The sequence below is a fragment of the Scyliorhinus torazame genome, chromosome 29 (genome assembly GCF_047496885.1).
Source record: "Scyliorhinus torazame isolate Kashiwa2021f chromosome 29, sScyTor2.1, whole genome shotgun sequence".
Lineage (NCBI taxonomy): Eukaryota > Metazoa > Chordata > Chondrichthyes > Carcharhiniformes > Scyliorhinidae > Scyliorhinus > Scyliorhinus torazame.
Window position 1 is genome coordinate 38,413,559 of NC_092735.1, and position 17,851 is coordinate 38,431,409.

The 17,851-nt window shown below is 50.2% G+C and overlaps 1 protein-coding gene across 1 annotated transcript in view; it reads left to right on the top strand.

Moving 5' to 3' along the window:
* Nucleotides 1-1,497: 1,497 nt before the first annotated feature.
* Nucleotides 1,498-17,851, top strand: part of LOC140404152 (endoplasmic reticulum resident protein 27) — a 32,240-nt gene continuing 15,886 nt past the window's right edge. Inside the window, exons 1-4 of the mRNA XM_072492569.1 lie at nt 1,498-1,691; nt 7,144-7,235; nt 11,167-11,304; nt 12,372-12,485. Coding sequence (XP_072348670.1) covers nt 1,538-1,691; nt 7,144-7,235; nt 11,167-11,304; nt 12,372-12,485 — 498 coding nt within the window. The 5' untranslated portion in view covers nt 1,498-1,537. The remainder of the gene's footprint in view (nt 1,692-7,143; nt 7,236-11,166; nt 11,305-12,371; nt 12,486-17,851) is intronic.

A 17,851-nucleotide genomic window follows, 5' to 3' on the forward strand; every position in this document is an offset into this window, starting at 1 on the left:
CCTCGACCATGGACAGCACGGCTGCTCCCGTGGGTTAGTCTAGCTGCGGGTGGAAGTCTGCTGCCTCTGGCGATGATCACAATGGCAGACCACACTCTCTACTTCTCTGTCAATCCCTGGCCACCAGATGTAGCTCCTGACCAACACCTTCACTTGGTTTGGCCAGGATGCCCGCTGGGCAACCCCTGGATAAGCGGCTGTCGCCCTGGGGGTGGTACTGTCCCCCCCCCCGTCCCCCCCTCGCCCCCACCCCCCACAAGAGAAACCCGTCTTCATAACTAATTTCATCCCTGTGCTGTAAGTAGGGACTGGCTCGCTCTAATGGGGTGGCATAGTGGCGCAGTGGTTAGCACTAGTGCCAGGGACCCGGGTTCATTTCCGACCTCGGGTGACTGTCGGTGTGGAGTTTGCACGTTGATATGGGGGGAAAGTAGGGTTGGGCTGTCGAGTTGGGTGATCAGCCATGATCGTAATGAATGGTGTAGCAGGCTCGAAGGGCCGAATGGCCTCCTCCTGCTCCTATTTTTCTACATTCTCCCCGCGCCTGCGTGGGTTCATTCCGGGTGCTCCGGTTTCCTTCCACAGTCCAAAGATGTGGCCTGTTCGCCCGCTCCATCCCCTTCGGTTCTGGGTGGGTCACATGGCCTGTGAAGGATCACCCCTTAAGGGGGGCACGCTACCCACATTCTCCTTCGAGTAGAGAAACCTCGGAGGATATATGCTGGATGTGTTCAAAGTCACGATGGGTAAAACATGACAGAGTGAATTTGGAGAGGACATTTCCAGTGACAGGAGAATTGGTAACAGGAGTGACACAGATTGAAGAGAGTCGGTAATAGAGCCGGCGAAGTGAATCAGACACAGTGGGGTGTTGTGATCTGGAAGGCGATGCTTGAAGCAGATTCAACAGGAACTTACAACAGGGGAATTCGATTAACCTGGAGGGGAACATTTACAGGGGCTCTGGGGGAAAGAGCGGTGGGATTGGACAGCTCATTCGAAGGTATAGCACAGGCACGATGGACAGGATGGCCTCCCCGGGCTTGCTTTGCAATTAATAAGAGAAAGAATGAGGCGATGGCCAATGTAGCAGCATTGAAGCTTCAACCTGCACTGGAACATTCGCCTGCATCCCCATCCCAGACCCTGTCCCTGGGAACAATTTCTGTTTTTGATTCCAGCTTCCTATCACCCTGAGGTCTCCACTAAACATTAGGCTACTTTTAGACACCACTCTTGTTTGTGTGAAAAGCATCCTTGTCGATTAACGGCGGTTTTATTCAGCGACATGTTAATAACGAGAATCTCTGGCTGCGTCTCTGCAGCTGCACCTCTCCCACACATAGTCATGGCCTCACCTCGTGGGAGAGTGCCCGGTGCTGCCAAGGACAAGGGTACTCACCTGTTACTGTGATGACGGGGGAGGAGGCAGTGTGTGTTGGGAGGGGTGTATGACCTGCCAGCTCTCTGTGCCACATGTCACTTGTAGGGTTTGAGCGGTGGCAGTTGGCAGTGTGTGTGTACAGTGACAGTCAGCATGATCGCTCGCTCATTGCTCGTCCTCATTCTGCTGCCCCTCTGCTGCCACGGGGCAGAAAACGAGACCGTGACCGAGGATGAAGTGAAAGAAGAAAGGGGAGACAAACCGGAGCAGAAGGGGGAACGAATTCAGACACCAATTCCCCCCAAAGGTAGGAAACCGAGAACATTACAGCTCCGGCGAAGGCCATTTAGTCCCTCGCTCGTGGTGCTGGCTCTTTGTGCCACCCGTCCACCTTTTTCCTTAACTCCGCAAGTTCCTCGTTGTCAAGTTCGTGTCCCAGTGTTTTTCAAAATTGTCGATTACATTTTTAAAAAGGAGGCAGGGTGACACAGTGGTTAGCACTGCTGCCCCACAGCTCCAGGGTCCCAGGTTCGATTCCGGCCTCGGGTCACTGTCTGTGCGGAGTCTGCACGTTCTCCCCGTGTCTGCGTGGGTTTCCTCCGGGTGCTCCGGTTTCCTCCCTCAGTCCAAAGATGTGCAGGTTAGGTGGATTGGGCCACGTTAACTTGCCCCTAAGTGTCCAAAGGTCAGGTGGGGTTACGAGGATAGGGCGGGGGAGTGGGCCAAGATTGGTTGCTCTCTTAGAGGGTCAGTGCTTACTCGATGGGCCAAATGGCCTCTATCTGCACTGTAGGGATTCTATGATGGACTCAACTCCCACCGGTGTCCCAAACCCTGAAAATTCCCTGAGTGGGATGACTAAACGGTGAGGCATCGCCAGACAAGAAGAAGAAAATGTTGTGTTCAGCGACTGTTTAAACAACTTCTTCTTTCGGCAGGGAGTTCGGCTGGGTTTGGGTGAAATGTGCTGTGACTGGAACTAACCTGTCAGTTAACCATTTACTGACCCAATCTCCAATTCACATTTGTAAGGGTTGTGCCCTGTCCCAGTTTGAAGTGAATGCTTCGCCCTCTGATGCAGCGGGGTATGTGGCTCGGGGACCAGACCCTCACACCAGCACTCTACCCAGGGGTTGCCATGTGGCACACTGCGACCCTGATTGGGCATCACCTGGTGAGACACTGGCTCATAGAGTCAGCGACGAGAAGCCAGGAGAGAATTATTAAATAGTGACAGATTGGGAAATATTGACATACAGAGGGACCTGGGTGTCTGAGTACAGCAGTCACTGAACGCAAGCATGCGGATACAGCAAGCAGTTAGGAAGGCCAATCGTATGTAGGTCTTACGATCTTATGGTCTTCATTGCACGAGGCCTTGAGTACAGGAACAAGGGTGTCTTACTGCAGCTGTACAGGGCCTTGGTGAGACCACACCTGGAGTATTGTGTGTAGTTCTGGTGTCCTTAACTGAGAAAGGATATACATGCCATAGTGGGACTGCAGTGAAGGTTCACCAGACTGATTCCTGGGATAGCAGGAATATTGTATAAGGAGATTTTTTGTTTAAAGTGTGTTTATGGGATGTGGGCATCGCGGGGTCGGCATTTATTGTTCACCCCTGAAGGTATTTAAGAGTCAACAACATTGCTGTGGGTCTGGAGTCACGTGTAGGCCAGACCGGGTAAGGACGGCAGATTTCCTTCCCTAAAGGACATTGGCGAACTAGATGGGTTTTTACCACAATCAACAATGGTTTCATGGTCATCATTAGACTTTTAATTCCAGATTTTTAGTGAATTCAAATTTCACCATCTACAGTGGTGGGATTGGAACCCAGGACCCCAGAGCATTATTACCCTGGGTCTCTGGATCACTAGCCCAGCAACAATACCACTACTCCACTGCCTCCCCATGTTTGGGCTGAGTAGACCTGTATTCACTGGAGTTTAGAAGAATGAGAGGGGATCGAATTGAAACATAGACAATTCTGGACAGGGCCGGACAGACTGGCTGGGGGTTCTAGAACAAGGGGGTCACCGTCTCGGGATACAGGGAGGTCTCAGATGAGGAGAAATGTCGCCACTCAGGGCGTGGTGAACCTGTGGGATTCTCTACCACAGAGGCAGTGGAGACCAAATCACTGAATATATTTAAGAAGGAAATAGATAGATTTCGAGACTCTGGAGATGTCAAGGGGTCTGGGGAGGGGTATGGGGAGATTGAGGATCAGCCAATGATCATATTGAATGATGAAGCTGGCTCGAAGGGCCGAATAGCATCCTCCTGCTCCTAGTCTCCATGTTTGTATGAGAGACAGTCAGACTCACTGTGGGACACTGGCAGATAGAGAGAATTAACAGGCAAGATGTGTGGGCAGCAAGGTTGTATAGTTGGAGAATTATGAGATGATTCACTTTGGTTGTAAGAATAAAAAAGCAGAACATTTTTTAAAGGTGTGAAACTTGGAAGTGTTGATGTTTTTGGGTGTGTTGGTACAAGGAACACAAAAGGTTAACACACAGATGCAGCAAGCAACCACGCAAGGTAAATGGCAGGTTGGTCTTTAATGGGATTGAAGAATAACAAAGTTTTGCCAGAGTTGTACAGGGTTTTGGTGAGACCACCGCTGGAAGACCGTGTGCAGTTTTGGTCTCCAGGTTTATGAAGTATACGCTTACACTGGAGGTGGTACAGCGAAGGTTCACTCGATTGGCCCCTGGGATGAGGGTCTTGCACCATGATGAGAAGCTGAGTAAACTGAGTTTATATTCTCTGGAGTTTAGAAGAATAAGAGGCAATCTCATTGAAAGCTACAAGACTCTGAAGGGGTTTGATAGGTGGACGATGAGAGATTGTCTCTCCTGGTCGGGGAATCGTAAACACGGGAGAACAGTCTCAGGATAAAGGGGCTTATCATTTAGGACTGAGATGAGGAGAAATGATTTCACTGAACGGGTTGTGAATCTTTGGGATTCTGTACCCCAGAGGGCTGTGGATGCTCCATCGGTGAATATATTTAGCTTTGTGGGATTGTCAGAGTTTTGGTCCCTCGGGGAATGTAGGGATATGGGGAGCAGGCGGGAAAGTGAAGTTGAGGTGGCAGATCATACCTGATAGTATTGAATGGCAGAGCAGTCTCGAGGGGCCCAGTGACCTACTCTCGTCCCTAATTCTTGGGTCTGTGTACAATCATTCTTTTAACAAATTTTTATGGCATAAAAATTCAGCGGCCAAATATTTTACAGCGTGCACTCTCCTGGAACAATCTAACGCTCAATCTATATTCTCGAACCGTGCCAGTGTAGGCAAGGTACCTGAGAGAACATTGCAAAAAACTCATGAGGTATTGATTTCAAAGCAAGTTATTGAACTCACTTTGGCAACACACAGAGCAAGAACAAATGGCGAGGGAGGGGGTAAAGAGAGAGAGAGAGGGAAGTAAAGAGAAAGAGAAGGGCGTAGAGAGAGATAGGGAGAGAAGAGATAGAGGGAAAGAGACAACAAAAAACAAAAGAGAGAAACAGAGGGAGGGACAAAGAGAGGTAGCGAGAAGACTGCAAACTAATTATAATGAACGCCAAAAACCTCACCTGTCATCCCATTTATAACCAGTTACTAATTAATTTTATTAACTAGGTCACTGGATGAAATTGCACAGCTCCAGTGAGATTATGCACAGCTTCAATACTACATCTTCCTGGGCTTTGAAGAGCTTATTACAATTCAAGGCAGTACACAGGGCCCATGTGACACAGGGAAGATTGAGCAGACTCCTCACAGAGGTAGAGGATTAAGTGTGAGAGGTGTAAAGGAGGTCGGCCGACTATGTCCACACGTTCTGCTCATGTCCACGATTAATGCCGTTTTGGATCTTCGGTCTTCGAGACATGATCAAAAATTGTGCAGGTGGAATTATTAGCGGGACCTCTCGAGGCAGTTTTTGGGGATGTGGGAACTACCGGGGCTAATAGAAGGGGAAGGGGCTGGTGTGGTCGCCTTGGCCACATTGATGGCCCAGAGGCGAATCAGAATGGGAGTGAGAAGATCCGCCAAAATCATCGGAATGGTTGGGGGACGTTGCCGAATTCCTGACACTTGAGAACGTTAAGTTTGCCCTTTGTGGCTCCGATAGGGGGAGGGGATCGGGACGAGATGGAAGCTGTTCTTGTCTCTATTTACAGGTCTGTTTTTTGCCAGCGGGGAAGGAGAGGGGGTAGGGGAGATAGGATGAGGGGGCCAGAGAAAAAGGGAAAGATTAGCGGGAAAAAGAGAAAAAAATCCCAAATTAGGAGAACTGTATTTTGTTTATTTTGTCATTGAACAATTGTTTGTATGTTGCTATGCATATCCTTATTTGACTCAAAATGTTTCTAAATGAATTGCACACCTCAGGCAGGTTTAATTCCCATTCCAAAAATATAAATTCCAGGGTCAGTACTGAGGGAGCGCCGCACTGTCAGAGGGTCAGTGCTGAGGGAGTGCTGCACTGTCAGAGGGTCAGTACTGAGGGAGTGCCGCACTGTCAGAGGGTCAGTACTGAGGGAGTGCCGCACTGTCAGAGGGTCAATACTGAGGGAGTGCCGCACTGTCAGAGGGTCAGTACTGAGGGAGTGCTGCACTGTCAGAGGGTCAGTACTGAGGGAGTGCCGCACTGTCAGAGGGTCAGTACTGAGGGAGTGCAACACTGTCAGAGGGTCAGTACTGAGGGAGTGCCGCACTGTCAGGTGGTCAGTACTGAGGGAGTGCCGCACTGTCAGAGGGTCAGTACTGAGGGAGTGCTGCCCTGTCAGAGGGTCAGTACTGAGGGAGTGTCGCACTGTCAGAGGGTCAGTACTGAGGGAGTGTCGCACTGTCAGAGGGTCAGTACTGACGGAGTGCTGCACTGTCAGAGGGTCAGTGCTGAGGGAGTGTCGCACTGTCAGAGGGTCAGTACTGAGGGAGTGTCGCACTGTCAGAGGGTCAGTACTGAGGGAGTGTCGCACTTTCAGAGGGTCAGTACTGAGGGAGTGCCGCACTGTCAGAGGGTCAGTACCGAGGGAGTGCTGCACTGTCAGATGGTCAGTGCTGAGGGAGTGGTGCCCTGTCAGAGGGTCACTACTGAGGGAGTGCCGCACTGTCAGAGGGTCAGTACTGAGGGAGTGCCGCACTGTCAGAGAGTCAGTACTGAGAGAGTGCCGCACTGTCAGAGGGTCAGTACTGAGGGAGTGCTGCACTGTCAGAGGGTCAGTACTGAGGGAGTGCCGCACTGTCAGAGGGTCAGTACTGAGGGAGTGCTGCACTGTCAGCGGGTCAGTACTGAGGGAGTGCCGCACTGTCAGAGGGTCAGTACTGAGGGAGTGTTGCACTGTCAGAGGGTCAGTACTGAGGGAGTGCTGCACTGTCAGAGGGTCAGTACTGAGGGAGTGCCGCACTGTCAGAGGGTCAGTACTGAGGGAGTGTTGCACTGTCAGAGGGTCAGTACTGAGGGAGTGCTGCACTGTCAGAGGGTCAGTACTGAGGGAGTGCCGCACTGTCAGAGGGTCAGTACTGAGGGAGTGCTGCACTGTCAGAGGGTCAGTACTGAGGGAGTGCCGCACTGTCAGAGGGTCAGTACTGAGGGAGTGTTGCACTGTCAGAGGGTCAGTACTGAGGGAGTGTTGCACTGTCAGAGGGTCAGTACTGCGGGAGTGCTGCACTGTCAGCGGGTCAGTACTGAGGGAGTGCTGCACAGTTGGTGAGATCTCTGTCAGAAGGGTTTTATTTGGGGTGTTTTACAGATACATACAGGCGAGTATGGATGCTGAGCAATTCCGTGAATGCTGAAGATTTCATCAATGATTCTTGGATTTCTGTTGTCGCTTTTCTCAAGGTCGGTGATTCACCTCAGTCATCATCATTGTTAATCCACATTTTTATCTGTTGCACATTACAACCCAGCCTGACAACCCTCAGACTGTGTTTCTATAAAGCACCTGATGTCAGACCGTCATTCCCTCAATCACCTGCATCCCAACCCAAAAAGCAGCAAAATTACGCTTTGCAGTTAAAAAAGAACAAAGAACAAAGAAAAGTCCAGCACAGAAACAGGCCCTTCGGCCCTCCAAGCCCGTGCCGATCATGCTGCCCGACTAAACTACAATCTTCTACACTTCCGGGGTCCGTATCCCTCTATTCCCATCCTATTCATATATTTGTCAAGATGCCCCTTAAACGTCACTATCGTCCCTGCTTCCACCACCTCCTCCGGCAGCGAGTTCCAGGCACCCACTACACTCTGTGGAAAAAAACTTGCCTCGTACATCTACTCTAAACCTTGCCCCTCGCACCTTAAACCTATGCCCCCTAGTAATTGACCCCTCTACCCTGGGAAAAAGCCTCTGACTATCCACTCTGTCTATGCCCCTCATAATTCTGTAGACCTCTATCAGGTCACCACTCAACCTCCGTCGTTCCAGTGAGAACAAACCGAGTTTATTCAACCTCTCCTCATAGATGCCCTCCATACCAGGCAACATCCTGGTAAATCTCTTCTCCACCCTCTCTAAAGCCTTCACATCCTTCTGGTAGTGTGGCGACCAGATTTGAACACTATACTCCAAGCGTGGCCTCACTAAGGTTCTATTCAGCTGCAACATGACTTGCCAATTCTTATACTCTATGCCCTGGCCAATGAAGGCAAGTCATTTTGGCAGATCGAATCAGGCCAGGACCTACTCAGTTAATGGTATGGCATTGGGGAGAGTTATAGAACAAAGAGATCTAGGAGTACAGGTTCATAGCTCCTTGAAGGTGGAGTCGCAGGTGGACAGGGTGGTGAAGAAGGCATTCGGCATGCTTGGTTTCATTGGTCAGAACATTGAATACAGGAGTTGGGACGTCTTGTTGAAGTTGTACAAGACATTGGTACGGCCACACTTGGAATACTGTGTGCAGTTCTGGTCACCCTATTATAGAAAGGATATTATTAAACTAGAAAGAGTGCAGAAAAGATTTACTAGGATGTTACCGGGACTTGATGGTTTGAGTTATAAGGAGAGGCTGGATAGACTGGGACTTTTTTCCCTGGAGCGTAGGAGGCTTAGGGGTGATCTTATAGAGGTCTATAAAATAATGAGGGGCATAGATAAGGTAGATAGTCAACATCTTTTCCCAAAGGTAGGGGAGTCTAAAACTAGAGGGCATAGGTTTAAGGTGAGAGGGGAGAGATTCAGAAGGGCCCAGAGGGGCAATTTCTTCACTCAGAGGGTAGTGAGTGTCTGGAATGTGCTGCCAGAGGTAGTAGTAGAGGCGGGTACAATTGTGTCTTTTAAAAAGCATTTAGATAGTTACATGGGTAAGATGGGTATAGAGGGTTATGGGCCAAGTGCGGGCAACTGGGACTAGCTTAATGGTAAAAACTGGCCGGCATGGACTGGTTAGGCCGAAGGGCCTGTTTCCATGCTGTAAACTTCTATGATTCTATGATTCTATGCCGTATGCCTTCTTGTCTACCTTCTCCACCTGTGTTGCCCCTTTCAGTGACCTGTGGACCTGTACACCTAGATCTCTCTGACTATCAATACTCTTGAGGGTTCTACCATTCACTGTATATTCCCTACCTGCATTAGGCCTTCCAATGCATTACCTCACATTTGTCCGGATTAAATTCCATCTGCCATCTCTCCACCCAAGTCTCCAGACAATCTAAATCCTGCTGTATCCTCTGACAGTCCTCATCGCTATCCGCAATTCCACCAACCTCTGTGTCGTCTGCAAACTTACGAATCAGACCAGTTACATTTTCCTCCAAATCATTTATATAAACTACAAACAGCAAAGGTCCCAGCATTGATCCCTGCGGAACACCACTGGTCACAGTCCTCCAATCAGAAAAGCATCCTTCCATTGCTACTCTCTGCCTTCTATGACCTAGCCAGTTCTGTATCCACCTTGCCAGCTCACCCCTGATCCCATCTGACTTCACCTTTTGTACTAGTCTACCATGAGGGACCTTGTCAAAGGCCTTATTGAAGTCCACATAGACAACATCCACTGCCCTACCTGCATCAATCATCTTTGTGACCTCCTTGAGAAACTCTATCAAGTTAGTGAGACACGACCTCCCCTTCACAAAACCATGCTGCCTCTCACAAATACGTCCATTTGCTTCCAAATGGGAGTAGATCCTGTCTCGAAGAATTCTCTCCAGTAATTTCCCTACCACTGAAGTAAGGCTCACCGGCCTGTAGTTCCCTGGATTATCCTTGCTACCCTTCTTAAATAGAGGAACAACATTGGCTATTCTCCAGTCCTCCGGGACATCCCCTGAAGACAGCGAGGATCCAAAGATTTCTGTCAAGTTAGTCTGGGTTCAGTACTGAGGGAGAGCTGCACTGTCAGAGGGTCAGTACTGAGGGAGTGCCGCACTGTCAGAGGGTCAGTACTGAGGGAGTGCCGCACTGTCCAGAGGGTCAGTACTGAGGGAGTGCTGCACTGTCAGAGGGTCAGTACTGAGGGAGTGCCGCACTGTCCAGAGGGTCAGTACTGAGGGAGTGCTGCACTGTCAGAGGGTCAGTACTGAGGGAGTGCTGCACTGTCCAGAGGGTCAGTACTGAGGGAGCGCTGCACTGTCAGAGGGTCAGTACTGAGGGAGTGCCGCACTGTCAGAGGGTCAGTACTGAGGGAGTGCCGCACTGTCAGAGGGTCAGTACTGAGGGAGTGCCGCACTGTCAGAGGGTCAGTACTGAGGGAGTGCCGCACTGTCAGAGGGTCAGTACTGAGGGAGTGCCGCACTGTCAGAGGGTCAGTACTGACGGAGTGCTGCACTGTCAGAGGGTCAGTACTGAGGGAGTGCTGCACTGTCAGAGGGTCAGTACTGAGGGAGTGCCGCACTGTCAGAGGGTCAGTACTGAGGGAGTGCCGCACTGTCAGAGGGTCAGTACTGAGGGAGTGCCGCACTGTCAGTGGGTCAGTACTGAGGGAGTGCTGCACTGTCAGAGGGTCAGTACTGAGGGAGTGCTGCACTGTCAGAGGGTCAGTACTGAGGGAGTGCTGCACTGTCAGAGGGTCAGTACTGAGGGAGTGCTGCACTGTCAGAGGGTCAGTACTGAGGGAGTGCCGCACTGTCAGAGGGTCAGTACTGAGGGAGTGCCGCACTGTCAGAGGGTCAGTACTGAGGGAGTGCCGCACTGTCAGAGGGTCAGTACTGAGGGAGTGCCGCACTGTCAGAGGGTCAGTACTGAGGGAGTGCCGCACTGTCAGAGGGTCAGTACTGAGGGAGTGCCGCACTGTCAGAGGGTCAGTACTGAGGGAGTGCCGCACTGTCAGAGGGTCAGTACTGAGGGAGTGCCGCACTGTCAGAGGGTCAGTACTGAGGGAGTGCCGCACTGTCAGAGGGTCAGTACTGAGGGAGTGCCGCACTGTCAGAGGGTCAGTACTGAGGGAGTGCCGCACTGTCAGAGGGTCAGTACTGAGGGAGTGCTGCACTGTCAGAGGGTCAGTACTGAGGGAGTGCCGCACTGTCAGAGGGTCAGTACTGAGGGAGTGCCGCACTGTCAGAGGGTCAGTACTGAGGGAGTGCCACACTGTCAGAGGGTCAGTACAGAGGGAGTGCTGCACTGTCAGAGGGTCAGTACTGAGGGAGTGCTGCACTGTCAGAGGGCGTGATGGGGAGATTGTTGGGGAGGCTGCGGGGGAGTGTGTGATGGGGAGTGGGGTGTGATGGGGTGGGGGGTTTTGGGAGGGCTATCCACCAAGATCCGTGTCCCAGCCACCGAGGATTCCGGCTGGTTCCGACATTGTTCCCACTCTCATTCCCACAGGATCTGAACTCCACAGAGGCCGATGTTCTGAATGAGGTGATCCACGCAGTGAAGAATCTGCCCTTCGGTATCTGTCCGAACATCACAGTTTGGAAGAAATACAACATCACCAACAACACCATCAGCCTCTTCAAGAAGGTAAGAGCACATCTGCGATTGAAGGTGAAGCTCAAAAACCAGCCAGTCTGCCCAACACGTGTGTAATGTAGACGGGTAAACTCTCAACCCTCATCCCATCCTCATCCCATCACCTCATCACCATCAACTCATATCCCATCCTCACATCCCATCCTCATCACCATCCTCATCCCATCCTCATATCCCATCAACTCATCCCATCCCATCACCTCATCACCATCAACTCATATCCCATCCTCACATCCCATCCTCATCACCATCCTCATCCCATCCTCATATCCCATCAACTCATCCCATCCCATCACCTCATCACCATCCTCATCCCATCCTCATATCCCATCAACTCATCCCATCCTCATATCCCATCCTCACATCCCATCCTCACATCCCATCCTCACATCCCATCCTCATCCCATCCTCATCCCATCCCTTTCCCCCTCACATTTGGCCTAGTTACTGTGAAAAGCCCCTAGTCGCCACATTCCGGCGCCTGTTCGGGTACACTGAGGGAGAATTCAGAATTCTCAGCCGGTACAGGAATTGAACCCGCGCTGCTGGCCTTGTCCTGCATCACAAACCAGCTGTCTAGCCCACTGAGCTAAACCAGCCCCCAAGTTATTGGTGAAGAAGTTTCTCCTGAATTCTCCATTGAATTTATTAGCAACTCTCTTACACGGAGGATCGAGTTTTTGACCCTGGCACAAGTGAGCATGTTTTCCCGTTTCAATCTTGGACATGTAAGTTACCTCCAAGGGTCACGTCAACTAATATTCTGCATTTCATGTAAAATCACTCAACCTGTGGCACTGAAATGGAAAGTCGGTTACAAAGGGCTGGATATGGCAAAATGTGGAGACAATCTTCGCGTTGGAGTTTGCCCCGTGTGTGTCTGCCCCTCTGGGAAAAGCCTGCTCTCTGGGCCCATTCCGGATCCATCTGTTGGCACCTACCCATCGCGTGGCACCATGCCACACTGCTTTTCGGCTGCAACATGACCGGTCACCCTGCCCCTGAACGTGGCTTCGATTGTGAAGTGAGTTAAAACTGTCCATTTTCCTTTCTTCTAGTTTGATGAAGGGCGAATTGACTATGAATTTAAAGATATGGAGGTGGAACCAAGTCAAGTGATTCAGTTTCTGCGACTACATGAAATGCGCCTGGTGATCGAATACAATCACATGGTAAGCACCGCTGCTATTGATAGGCTCAAAACTGCGGCTCAGGGGCAGTACCTCTCATCATATTTGTCATAATATACACCAGTATATCATGGTGCAGACACACACTGATGGACACACAGTGGGACCAATCAACACACACAACACAGCAGCCAATCACCAGTGAGAGCACACGCACTATAAAGACAGGGGGCATCAGAGTTCCCGCTCATTGGAAGTAGCAGCCAGCAAGGAGCACAGAGCTCACAGCCTGCAACACAGACATTCACCATGTGCTGAGTGCATCGACTGGTTAGGACAAGGCAAAGGTCTTTAGTTAAAGCTGGTATCGTATTTACCCACAGTTCAAGTATGTTTAAATAGTTAACCTTGTAATAAAATAGATTTACACCACTTCCCGTGTTGGTGACCTGTTTGTGATCCAGAACACCCAACACATCATGATACCAGGTGTGGTTGCATACTAGCACTTCTTAGACCTACCTGCAAGTGAGCTGCCTTCGTCCAGCATTCCGTCATCCTGCGACATGGACAACATCAGCCCGCCGCCGCCGCTCCGCATCGCCGGCAACCTCGGGGCCAACTGGAAGATAGAACATAGAACATAGAACATAGAACAATACAGCGCAGTACAGGCCCTTCGGCCCACGATGTTGCACCGAAACAAAAGCCATCTAACCTACACTATGCCATTATCATCCATATGTTTATCCAATAAACTTTTAAATGCCCTCAATGTTGGCGAGTTCACTACTGTAGCAGGTAAGGCATTCCACGGCCTCACTACTCTTTGCGTAAAGAACCTACCTCTGACCTCTGTCCTATATCGATTACCCCTCAGTTTAAAGTTATGTCCCCTCGTGCCAGCCATATCCATCCGCGGGAGAAGGCTCTCACTGTCCACCCTATCCAACCCCCTGATCATTTTGTATGCCTCTATTAAGTCTCCTCTTAACCTTCTTCTCTCCAACGAAAACAACCTCAAGTCCATCAGCCTTTCCTCATAAGATTTTCCCTCCATACCAGGCAACATCCTGGTAAATCTCCTCTGCACCCGCTCCAAAGCCTCCACGTCCTTCCTATAATGCGGTGACCAGAACTGTACGCAATACTCCAAATGCGGCCGTACCAGAGTTCTGTACAGCTGCAACATGACCTCCCGACTCCGGAACTCAATCCCTCTACCAATAAAGGCCAACACTCCATAGGCCTTCTTCACAACCCTATCAACCTGGGTGGCAACTTTCAGGGATCTATGTACATGGACACCTAGATCCCTCTGCTCATCCACACTTTCAAGAACTTTACCATTAGCCAAATATTCCGCATTCCTGTTATTCCTTCCAAAGTGAATCACCTCACACTTCTCTACATTAAACTCCATTTGCCACCTCTCAGCCCAGCTCTGCAGCTTATCTATATCCCTCTGTAACCTGCTATATCCTTCCACACTATCGACAACACCACCGACTTTAGTATCGTCTGCGAATTTACTCACCCACCCTTCTGCGCCTTCCTCTAGGTCATTGATAAAAATGACAAACAGCAACGGCCCCAGAACAGATCCTTGTGGTACTCCACTTGTGACTGTACTCCATTCTGAACATTTCCCATCAACCACCACCCTCTGTCTTCTTTCAGCTAGCCAATTTCTGATCCACATCTCTAAATCGCCCTCAATCCCCAGCCTCCGTATTTTTTGCAATAGCCTACCATGGGGAACCTTATCAAACGCTTTGCTGAAATCCATATACACCACATCAACTGCTCTACCCTCGTCTACCTGTTCAGTCACCTTCTCAAAGAACTCAATAAGGTTTGTGAGGCATGACCTACCCTTCACAAAGCCATGCTGACTATCCCTGATCATATTATTCCTATCTAGATGATTATAAATCTTGTCTCTTATAATCCCCTCCAAGACTTTACCCACTACAGACGCGAGGCTCACCGGTCTATAGTTGCCGGGGTTGTCTCTGCTCCCCTTTTTGAACAAAGGGACCACATTTGCTGTCCTCCAGTCCTCTGGCACTATTCCTGTAGCCAATGAAGATATTCAAACAGCGCTTCCAGCTCTTCCTCAAAGCCACGGACAGGGAGGGTGCCTCGGATACCAGGAAGATTGCTCTTCTCCTCTCCACGGCCGGGGACCATGCCATCCACATCTTCAACTCTCTCACCTTTGCAGATGACGAAGACAAGACAAAGTTTAAGACGGTTCTCCTCAAATTTGACACTCACTGCAGCGTAGAGGTGAATGAAAGTTTTGAGCGCTACGTGTTCCAGCAGTGTTTGCAGAGTGAGGACGAGCCTTTCCAATCCTTTCTAACGCACCGCCGCATCCTTGCGCAATCTTGCAGCTACGGGCCCACCTCCGACTCCATGATACGCGACCAGATCGTTTTCGGTGTTCAGTCGGACCCCCTACGTCAGCAGCTCCTCAAAGTAAAGCAACTAACCCTAGCGACCGCCATCGAGACCTGTGTCCTGCATGAAAATGCCACCAGTCGGTGCTCCTGGATACAATCGGCTGAAACGGCGCGGCAAGGTCCCCAAGAGGCGGAACGGGTCCAAGTGATTGAGCACCTCCAGGGCCTCAGCCTGGATGAGGGCGGCCATTTCGCACGCTTTTCACGGACTCCCGCGCTTGTACGCACCAAACGAGGGGACGGCGACGTGGAGGAACGTAATGCGCAGGCGTGCACCATGCAGGTAGTGGATAGGATCAAGGAAAACCCCAAGGCCTTTTACACATATGTGAGAAATATGAGAATGACTAGAGCGAGGGTAGGTCCGATCAAGGACAGTAGCAGGAGATTGTGTATTGAGTCTGAAGAGATAGGAGAGGTCTTGAACGAGTACTTTTCTTCTGTATTTACAAATGAGAGGGGCGATATTGTTGGAGAGGACAGTGTGAAACAGATTGGTAAGCTCGAGGAAATACTTGTTAGGAAGGAAGATGTGTTGGGCATTTTGAAAAACTTGAGGATAGACAAGTCCCCCGGGCCTGACGGGATATATCCAAGGATTCTATGGGAAGCAAGAGATGAAATTGCAGAGCCGTTGGCAATGATCTTTTCGTCCTCACTGTCAACAGGGGTGGTACCAGGGGATTGGAGAGTGGCGAATGTCGTGCCCCTGTTCAAAAAAGGGACTAGGGATAACCCTGGGAATTACAGGCCAGTTAGTCTTACTTCGGTGGTAGGCAAAGTAATGGAAAGGGTACTGAAGGATAGGATTTCTGAGCATCTGGAAAGACACTGCTTGATTAGGGATAGTCAGCACGGATTTGTGAGGGGTAGGTCTTGCCTTACAAATCTTATTGAATTCTTTGAGGAGGTGACCAAGCATGTGGATGAAGGTAAAGCAGTGGATGTAGTGTACATGGATTTTAGTAAGGCATTTGATAAAGTTCCCCATGGTAGGCTTATGCAGAAAGTAAGGAGGCATGGGATAGTGGGAAATTTGGCCAGTTGGATAACGAACTGGCTAACCGATAGAAGTCAGAGAGTGGTGGTGGATGGCAAATATTCAGCCTGGATCCCAGTTACCAGTGGCGTACCGCAGGGATCAGTTCTGGGTCCTCTGCTGTTTGTGATTTTCATTAATGACTTGGATGAGGGAGTTGAAGGGTGGGTCAGTAAATTTGCAGATGATACGAAGATTGGTGGAGTTGTGGATAGTAAGGAGGGCTGTTGTCGGCTGCAAAGAGACATAGATAGGATGCAGAGCTGGGCTGAGAAGTGGCAGATGGAGTTTAACCCTGAAAAGTGTGAGGTTGTCCATTTTGGAAGGACAAATATGAATGCGGAATACAGGGTTAACGGTAGAGTTCTTGGCAATGTGGAGGAGCAGAGAGATCTTGGGGTCTATGTTCATACATCTTTGAAAGTTGCCACTCAAGTGGATAGAGCTGTGAAGAAGGCCTATGGTGTGCTCGCGTTCATTAACAGAGGGATTGAATTTAAGAGCCGTGAGGTGATGATGCAGCTGTACAAAACTTTGGTAAGGCCACATTTGGAGTACTGTGTACAGTTCTGGTCGCCTCATTTTAGGAAGGATGTGGAAGCTTTGGAAAAGGTGCAAAGAAGATTTACCAGGATGTTGCCTGGAATGGAGAGTAGGTCTTACGAGGAAAGGTTGAGGGTGCTAGGCCTTTTCTCATTAGAACGGAGAAGGATGAGGGGCGACTTGATAGAGGTTTATAAGATGATCAGGGGAATAGATAGAGTAGACAGTCAGAGACTTTTTCCCCGGGTGGAACAAACCATTACAAGGGGACATAAATTTAAGGTGAAAGGTGGAAGATATAGGAGGGATATCAGAGGTAGGTTCTTTACCCAGAGAGTAGTGGGGGCATGGAATGCACTGCCTGTGGAAGTAGTTGAGTCGGAAACATTAGGGACCTTCAAGCAGCTATTGGATAGGTACATGGATTACGGTTAAATGATATAGTGTAGATTTATTTGTTCTCAAGGGCAGCACGGTAGCATTGTGGATAGCACAATTGCTTCACAGCTCCAGGGTCCCAGGTTCGATTCCGGCTTGGGTCACTGACTGTGCGGAGTCTGCACGTCCTCCCCGTGTCTGCGTGGGTTTCCTCCGGGTGCTCCGGTTTCCTCCCACAATCCAAAGATGTGCAGGTTAGGTGAATTGGCCAATGATAAATTGCCCTTAATGTCCAAATTGCCCTTGGTGTTGGGTGAAGGTGTTGAGTTTGGGTAGGGTGCTCTTTCCAAGAGCCGGTGCAGACTCAAAGGGCCGAATGGCCTCCTTCTGCACTGTAAATTCAATGATAATCTATGATTAATCTAGGACAAAGGTTCGGCACAACATCGTGGGCCGAAGGGCCTGTTCTGTGCTGTATTTTCTATGTTCTATGCAGGGCCACACCGCGCATGTGCGGTAGCGCAGCGAACGTGCTGACGGGACGACGTGCGGCAACTGTGGCTCCGCCCATTTAAAGCGGCAATTCCCCGCAAAATCTCGACAATGCCTGCGATGTGGCTGACTTGGCCACTATGCTGCCTTCTGTCGAGCAGCTCAGCCTGCCAACTCATATCGCTTCAGCCAGCCTCGCAGAAAGGTTCGGGCAATTCACCCCACGGTCACCGAGTCCGATGCGGACCTCCCACACAGCAGTGACACCGAGGACCCGAAGGCGCCTTTTCTTGTCGGTGTCGTAACGAAAAACAGGCTGTCCCCGAATCAAAGACACCAGCCACTGTTGGTATACAGCATCGATCCAGACGATGAGTGGTGTGCCACCCTGACGGTCAACCGGTCCCAAATACGATTCCGCCTGGACACTGGTGCCTCCACCAATCTCATGGGGTGGTCTGCTTTCCAAAGCCTTCGTGTCAAACCAA